The sequence below is a fragment of the Cynocephalus volans genome, chromosome 4 (assembly GCF_027409185.1).
Source record: "Cynocephalus volans isolate mCynVol1 chromosome 4, mCynVol1.pri, whole genome shotgun sequence".
Lineage (NCBI taxonomy): Eukaryota > Metazoa > Chordata > Mammalia > Dermoptera > Cynocephalidae > Cynocephalus > Cynocephalus volans.
Window position 1 is genome coordinate 105,365,473 of NC_084463.1, and position 9,378 is coordinate 105,374,850.

Sequence of the window (9,378 nt, forward strand, 5' to 3'; positions counted from 1 at the left end):
GCCTGCTCCATCTGCAAATGCACATCTCTCACATAGGTAAGTTCCCGAAATTAGATTCTCCAACAGCTATGTTCAGAGAACAAACCCAGTTATTGAGGTTTATGTCTGAGAGGGGGAACCTCAAAAACTCAGCCATCATAGTGAGCCAGAGACAAAACGCTGAGACAAGTTTAGAGGGGCGCCCCCATCTGAATCAGAGCAGTACTCCAGCTTATTATCCTTTTACCATTGCTTCCCAAAGGGAAATGTAGAAAACCTGCTCTTACCCCAGGCTTTCTGGTTTTCACATCCATACATGCTCATAGAGTAACAGTTATGTTTAAAAAAAAAAAAACATTTAAAATTTTCTTTATGAGGTGAGAACATGCCAGGAAGAAATGGAAGAGAAGATGATAGTGACTCCAGCTCTCTAGACCCTACCATCCAAGCTTCATTCCCTATTACCACAGGTCAGTGACACAGCTGAGCCCCAAACCATCTGGTGTCATCACTGAAAATCTCAATGCAAATAGTAGGGGTCTCCCTACCTCTCTACCACCTTGGAGTTGAGATAATGAGTAAAAGTTATTGCAGCATTAGGAAATGATATTAGAAAAAATGCCTTGTTTGAAAGAGACAGGAATTCAGGTGCTGGACATAGTAATGGATGACAGGTGGGGGAGAAAAAAGCAAACTCTGAATCGGAAAAAATGAGACCTAGTTTCAGTTCTGCAAGTGACATGCCTTGTTATCTAAATTTCATCAGTTCACCTCTCTGGACTTGGTCTTTCCATTTTAAGGAGTGTGGATGATAGATTATACCTTGTTTTCTCCAGTGTATATGTTGTTAGGAGGTAACAACCTTGTAAAAAAGTGTTTTTAAAAAGTGGGAGAAAACTGTTTTGTGTATTCAAGCTTTTAATCCTATGAATATTAATCTTTGCTCAGCCACAAAATCCTGTGAGGTTAGTAACTAGATTATGTCACTCCCAATTTTGAGTTAAAAACTGAGCACAAAAAAGTTTTTGGATTTTTCCAATGCCACATAGTGAGCAGATAGAAAAGCCAAGAATGACCACGGAGTCATTTTCCTTTCTAAACTGAGACTCTCCAAGGAGGAAGAAATTTGTTCAAGGTCACAAATCAATCTTGTTGTGGAATCAGGACAAAAATTCAGGTTCCATGTATTCTACTAGAATTCTTTTAGTACACAATATATTATTGAGAGAATGTATGTAATACTGTCATTCAACGGCAAAAACAGATTCCCTTCCTGGGATGTCTTTATGGTTGGCAACTCCAGGACACTCTACTCTCTCCCTACAACTACCTCTATTGGCTCTTGTTATCATGATCTGACCATCACTTCCACCCATTGCACTGATAAGCTTATAGGATTATTAGCCGGCTTTACCATAGGTGGGAGTGTTGTCTCCCCAGCAAGCATATGTGATTGATGTCACAATTTCTTCTGTTTATACCCACAAAAGGCATGGAAGAATATTAAGGATATCTGAACTCTTTCTAGACAATTCAAAAAAAGATTTATTTTTTTTCTTTGTCATATATCTGGGAAAATACACTACAAACAGAAAAGACAGTATACCCATCATAATATCAATATGTCAAAAACTCAATAGTATGTTACTAAGAGTTATCAGAAACAAGTCTTTAGTGAACATTGATAAAAATATCTAGGTATAGACATAATCACAGGGAGTGTGAAAGTTACAAATGCAAAAAGACATGGTTCTAGTCCAATATGATATTGCAAGGTAGTGGAAGAATGAAAAAGAAAAATTAAAGATTAAAAAAAATAATTGGGAATAACAATGGACTGGGTTAGAAAGCAAAAGCCTCTGGTAGGCAGCAAAACTAGCCCTGAAATTTAAAATGAATAAATAAATAATAAGGGTAAAGGCAAGGAAGGAGACTCCCTAAGCATGTGAAAAAGCATGAATGAAAGACAAATAATAGCCCTAGATATTGCTGGACTAAAGGTCAATGAAAAATGAGCACGATGTGGTAGGAGATAAATCTAGAAGTGTCAGTTTGGGGAGATAAATAAATACTTAGGTTGGTGCTCTGAATCTAGAACTCAAAATAACATTATTGAAGACAGAAATTGGAGGGGGTTTTACAAAATAAATGATATGTTGTAGTCTTTTCAGATTCTTGAACAAGAAAAAAACAATAAATATTTCTTCACAGTCTGAAATACATTATTTCAGTGAAAGTTCATCATTCTACATGAATAAAACAAATCTCTGGTGTTACAGTGCATGCACACCATCATCCCTTGAATACAGCCCTTCACTTGCCAAAGAGGATGTCAGACTCTAACTTCAGTGACAACAGTCTCCCAGCCACTCTCTTCCTCACAGGGATACCAGGGCTGGAGGCTGCCCACTTCTGGATTGCCATCCCTTTCTGTGCCATGTATCTGGTAGCACTGGCTGGAAATGCTGCCCTCATCCTGGTCATTGTCACACACAATGCACTTCATGCACCCATGTACATCTTCCTTTGCCTTCTCTCACTCACTGACCTGGCTCTCAGCTCCACCACTGTGCCCAAAATGCTGGCCATTTTGTGGCTCCATGCTGGTGAGATATCCTTTGGTGGATGCCTGGCACAGATGTTTTGTGTCCATTCTATTTATGCTCTGGAGTCTTCAACTCTTCTTGCCATGGCCTTTGACCGATATGTGGCTATTTGCAACCCATTGAGATACACAACCATTTTGAACCATAAGGTCATGGGCAGAATTGGCATTGTTGGCATATGCCGTAGTGTAGCTATTGTCTCCCCCTTCATCTTCTTGCTGAGGCGACTGCCCTACTGTGGTCACCATGTCATGGCACATACATACTGTGAGCATATGGGCATTGCTAGACTGGCCTGTGCCAACATCACCATCAATATTGTCTATGGGTTGACTGTGGCTCTGCTGGCCATGGGTCTGGATTCCATCCTCATTGCTATCTCCTATGGCTTTATCCTCCGTGCTGTCTTTCGTCTTCCATCCCGTGATGCCCAGCACAAGGCTCTGAGTACCTGTGGCTCCCACATCAGTGTCATCCTGGTTTTCTACATCCCTGCCTTCTTCTCCTTCCTCACCCACCGCTTTGGTCACCACCGTGTCCCCAAGCATGTGCACATCTTTCTGGCTAATCTCTATGTTCTGGTTCCTCCTGTGCTCAATCCCATTATCTATGGAGCTAGAACCAAGGAGATTCGGAGTCGACTTCTAAGACTGCTTCACTTGAAGAAGGTTTCAATATGAATTCTCAGCAGAAGCTGGAGTAGAAAATAAATGGGTAGGATATCTGCTTAGATGCATGTACATGAATGGTGACCCATGATATGGAGAAGAATTGCTTGATGTGGCAGCAAGCCCTGGAAAGAAGAGTAACAGTCATTTTCTGGACTGGAGAGGAATCTGGCTCTCATGGTAGAAATATTCTCCTGTGAGTCCAAGTGGAAAAGAAAAGAACACTTGCAGTAAATTTGAATCTTAATTCCAACCCTTCGGGTGGTGGTTAAGAACACAAAGTATCAAGTCAGAGTGTTTGGGCTTGAGTCCTGGTTCCTCTGCTTCCTAGTTTTGTGACTTTGAGCATTTGTTCAATGTTTTTATGGCTCAGTTTGGCCATCTATGAAAAGGGGATAACAATAATATTTACCTCTTAATGTTGTGGTGGGGAATAAATAAGTTAATTAATGAAAGAAACTTAAGACAGTACCTACCGTGTAACATGCTCAATACATGAATGGAAGATGAGAAAGTTACGTAATCTCTCTAAACCTTGTTAGTCAAGTTATTTAACTTATCTAAGACTTTTTTTTTGGAGTCTCTGGCCTCACTGGGTTATTGTGATAACTGTATTTCCTAAAACCCCTACAATGTTCAGATAGTGCTGAGATTTGATCATCCCATCCTCTTTTCCGCCTCTGTTTTGAGGTTTCTTTACTTTCAGCATCGTTATCCCTTATTAAGGGTACAAAGAAGCCAGCTTAGAATTCAAGTTCTTTTTTAAATAGCTGTTCAATGCTTTAGTAATCTCAGTTCCAAAATATACAAATCAGTCCACTGATACTCTTCCTATTTAGTCTTCCCAACTGTTCAAATAGATGGTGGTTGTTATTTGCTTTTTAAATGAAGAGCCTGTAATTCAGAGAGGCTAATATTCTAAGGTTACACCATTTATGTGAATAATATTGCATTCATTATCCAGTATTTTATAAAGGAAATAATACTAAGATCAGGATTCAGATGACAATGGGCTTAAATCTTGACTTCCTTATCAAATAGCTTCATGAATTAGTGCATCTCACTTAACGATCCCCAGCCTTAGTTCATAGTATAGTGTCTGAAATAGCAAACGTTCCACATAGATTGTTGTCTGTTGGTAGTATTTGGTTAATAATTCTTAAATTTATAAAGTTATGCTATGTTTCTTTATAACTACATGACTTCAAATAATCTGTGATGTTTATCTACTTGCTTTTTTATTGATTGATTGATTACCATTATAAAACTTCATGACAGCAGGCATTTTATTTGTGCCTTAACCACAATTAATAAGCACTGAATAAATTTTATGGAAAACGTATTGTGGATCATACTGGCATATATCTTATTCTTTGTTAAATTAACAAATAAATGAATGATGTCTTCACTGTGCTATTATGATACCTAATGACAACGTACATCTAGCACAATGTCTCCCACATAGTAGATGTACAGTAATTTGACTCTTCTTTTTTTCTTATTTGCATTACATGAATGCTTTTTAGAGAGAAACATATTCACAAAGATCAGGGTAGAATTAAGGGAGAGGTTTTTTTTTGGGGGGGGTCGTATTTTTGTTTTGTTTTGTTTTGTTTTTAGTTTTTTTTTTTTTTTTTTTCACCAGGGAAGCAATTAGTGGAAAAAAGGATCACAGAGTCCACTGCTGAGAGAATAGAAAAAGTGGCAGCTCTGGCCATAGAGATCTACAAGTAGAGCTGTAGAGGCAAGTTCATGTACAAGGAGCTGTCATGCACTAGGGTCAGGCATGTGTTGGTGCAGAAGAGCTGAGAGGAGTGGAGAAGAGACTGGAAAAGAAGGAAGGGAAATATCACAGTACAGAAAGGAGACTGTGGAGAAGATTACTGAGTTTGAGACAGCTGGGTTGAGTAGATTGATAGGGGGCCTCAAAAACCATGCCAAGGTCAGAAGACACGGCAGCCTTTAGAAGTGTTATGAATCAGTCAATATTGAAACAGCGATCAATCAATGTCAATAAGTTTCAACTGAAGTCTGAAATGAGGTCGATGGGTAGTAGGAGAAGGCAAGATTTTCCAAGGTAATACTTCCCTGAAAACGACAACCCAGTATTCAGCATCATCCTTTCCTAAAAAGGAACAACACTGTATATTTTTATGCGTGCACTCAAAAGAAATTCAACTTTTGAGGATAGACAAATGCCCCTAGTCCTTGAGCATGTGCACATGGTTTAGGCCTGCTGTGTGAAACTGGCCCTGTAGAGCACTCAGCAACCCTTCTCCTAGACCACATTGAGAAGTGTGCTCATGCTTTTGCCTATACATCAGTGCAATTTCATAATTGCACTGAATAGTTTATCATAAGCCTAACCTTGGAATCTTACCTTTTTGAATATACTTTTAGGATTTTTGCCCAGATTGCTCTTTCAATTATTGCTGAGGGAGACTCTGTGAACTCCTTTTTTAAGTGATTTGACACTGATGAGGCCCTGAAGGGCCACCCTGCCAAGTTCTCACCAATATCATAGCCCTGTCCACACCAGAATTCACTCTACCCCATGGCTCCCATTTCTGTCTTTCCCTCTCTCTCTTACACACACATATGCACAAGAACACAGACACCTTTTTTTTTGTTTATATAGGATTCAAAAATAAAAACAACAGCAACAACAATAAAACAAATTCTTTTCTTGGAGCCCTGAAGAAACTCTTCCTAATATCTCTCTCTTCCCTCTAGGTATTAATCTCTGTTGGATTTATAGGTTGCAAATATTTTCTCCCATTCCATAGGCTGTCTTTCACTGTGTTAATTACTTCATTTGCTGTTCCAAAGCTTTCTACATTGATATAGTTCCGTTTGTTTATTTTTTTTTCTTTTGTTGCCAGTGCTTTTGGAGTCTTATTCATAATGTCTTTGCCCAGTCCTACATCCTGAAGTGTTTCCCCTATGTTTTTTTTCTAGTTTTACAGTTTCAGGTCTTATATTTTAGTGTTTAATCCTTTTGAGTTGATTTTGGTGTATGGTGAGAGGTAAAGGTCTAGTTTCATTCTTCTAACTATGGATATCCGGCTTTCCCAGCACCATTTTTGAAAAGGCTGTCCTTTCCCCTATGTATGTTCTTGGTGCCTTTGTCAAAGATCAGTTGGCTGCAAGTAACTGGGCTGATTTCTGGCACCTCTATTCTGTTCCATTTGTCAGTGTGCGTGTTTTTATGTCAGTACCATGCTGTTTTGTTACTATAGCTTTGTAGTATAATTTGAAGTTAGGTATTATAATGCTCTGGGGTTTTTTTGTTTGTTTTTTGTTTTTGTTTTTGTTTTTGTTTGTTTTTTCTTTTTTTTGCTCAGGCTTGCTCTGGCTAATAGGGGTCTTTTGTTGTTCTGCATGAATACTAAGTTTTTTCTCTTTCTGTGAAGAATGCCATTGGTAATTTGATGGGGATTGTACTGAATCTGTAGATCTTGTTGGGTAGTATTGACAGTTTCACAACATTAATTCTTCCAAGTCATTAACATAGAATGTCTCCATCATTTTGTGCCTTTAATTTCTTTCAGCAGTGATTTGTAATTTTCATCACAGAGATCGTTCACCTCCTTGATTAACTTTATTCCTAAGTACTTTTTTTTGGTAGCTACAGTAAATGCACTTTCTTTCTTAAATTCTTTTTTGTTGTTGTTGTTTTGTTATTTCACTGTTGGTATTTAAAAACTCTACTGAGTTTTGTATATTGCTTTTTTTTTTTTTTTAATCCTGCAACTTTCCTGAATATGTTTATCAGGTTTAGGAGTTTTTTGGTAGAGTCTTTAGGTTGTTCTATATACAGGATTGTCATTGACAAACAGGAACAGTTTAATTTCATCTTTTGCAATTTGGATATCCTATATTTCTTTCTCTTTCCTGATTTATCTGGGTAGTACTTCGAATACTTTGTTACATTCGGAGTGGTGAGAGTGGATATCCTTGTCTTGTTTGTGTTCTTAAGGAAAAACTTTCAGCATTTCCCCATTCAGGATAATATTGGTGATAGGTTTGTCATATATAGCTTTTATTTTGTTGTGATACTTCCTTTCTGTACCTAATTTTTTGAGAATCTTTTTCATGAAAGGATGATGAATTTTATCAAGTGCTTTTTTGGCATCTACGGAGATAATCATATGTTTTTTGTCCTTGATTGTGTTGATGTGCTATATCACATTTATTGATTGTGTATGTTAAAATATCCTGGCATTCCTTGCATTCACATTCTGGGAAGAATCCCACTTGATCATGACATATAATCTTTTTCATGTGCTATTGTATGCTGAGTGCTAATATTTTGTTAAGGATTTTTGCAACTATGTTCAACAAGTACATTTTAGTTTTCTTTTTTGTATCTTTGTCTGATTTTGATACTAGGGTGATGCTGGCCACATAAAATAAGTTTGGGAGAATGGCCTCTGTTTCAGTTTTTTGGAATAGTTTGAAAATTATTGGTAGTAATTCATCTTTAAAGGTTTGGTAGAATTCAGCTTTGAAGCCATCCAGTCGTATGATTTTCTTTCTTGGGAGACTGCTGATTATTGCTTCAATCTAGTTGCTCATTAGTGCTCTATTCAGGTGTTCTATTTCTTCTTGGTTCAGTCTTGGTTGTTTTGTATGTGCACAGAAATTTATTGATTTCCTCCAAGTTTTCAAATTTGTTGGCATACAGTTGTTCATTATGGCCTCTAATGACTTTTATATTTCTGTGGTACATTGTAATATCTCCTTTTTTCACTTCTGATTTTTGTTATTTGTGAATTTTCTCTTCTTTTTTGCCAGACTAGCAAATGGTTTGTCTATATCACATTTCTAAAAATTGTTTTGCTGCAATATTTATACTGTATATGACTAACTTTAAACCTTCACAGTCAGAATTACTGAAGCAACTTCCTAACTGCTCCTGGCACCAACTCTGTCAGAATCCATCCATTTCTTGCCTTGACTGACAGACTGATCATTCTAAAACCCAAGTCTTCCTGCTTAAGTTCTTCAAAAGTTACACAGTATCTTTTATTTAAAATCTGAGTAATGGCTCAGGCATGTGTCATCCTTCAATAATTGGTCTGAACTCATCATTCATTCTCTACCTCTCTTACCTATTTAGTTTTGGGCTGAAAGAATCTCTTCTTCTATTCCTTGATCAGTAAAAGAAGTGTACCTATTATGGTACTGTCACTATACCATAAGCTTCTCAAACACATGGTCATCAGCCATCTGATTCCTTTATATCTTTTTCTTGTTTCTCATTCACTCCTAAATGCACTGTACTATAGTATTATCACATTCTAAAGCTGTGCCTTCACTGTCAGCCTGAATTTGATATTACTAAATGTAATGGGCTTTCAGTCCAGAGACTGATACACTTGACTGTTTCCTGTTTCTTGATTGTTTCTCTCTTCTTGGATCAGTAATATCATGTTTTCTTGGTTTTCCACCCACCTTTATATCCAATTTCTTCAGTTTTCTTTACAAAGACTCTCCTTTTTTTCTTTTCTAAATATTAATATTCTCCACAGCTCTTTTTCAATTCTGCTTCAATTTTGTCCTTATATACTCACGCTGGATTACCTTGGGAAAAAAAAAGTAGGATTTCCTCTATGTCTGACTCTCAAATCAATATCTGTACCTCTAATTTTTTTCTTCCTTTCCAAGTAACTGTTTGACACCTATAATTTGTTGTTTCATAGAAATGTTAAATTCACCATATCCAAAATATGAATATAAGAAAAGAAATATGAATATAAACTTATTATTCTTTCTAGTTTTATTTTCTCAATGAATGTCATGTTATTTGTAGCTCACTAAAGCAACAATCTGAGTTTCATTCTGTACATATTTACCTCGTTAGTCCCCCATATCCATTAAAGTAGTCACAAAATCCTATGTATTCAACATACTAAGTATAAGTAGGTAGAGCACTCCGAGGGTGCAATGAACATTATAAAAGGTCTTTAAGGGGGATGATAGAGAAAATCAACCAGATCAAAGAGAATGATTCCCAGATAAAGCTAAGGTTTAAGGCCATGGCTTTACATTATGTTAATTTAGGGATAATTAGGAGTTTGTCCCCATAGTATGTGCATGGACTGAATCTCCAAACCCTCAAT

General features: G+C 37.1%; 1 protein-coding gene across 1 annotated transcript; it reads left to right on the forward strand.

Annotated features, from left to right (window-relative positions):
* Window positions 1-2,296: 2,296 nt before the first annotated feature.
* On the forward strand, window positions 2,297-3,265 carry LOC134376904 (olfactory receptor 52D1). Its single transcript, XM_063095480.1, has one exon. It carries the CDS (start codon window positions 2,309-2,311, stop codon window positions 3,263-3,265), a length of 957 nt encoding a protein of 318 aa, XP_062951550.1. The 5' UTR covers window positions 2,297-2,308.
* Window positions 3,266-9,378: the final 6,113 nt, after the last annotated feature.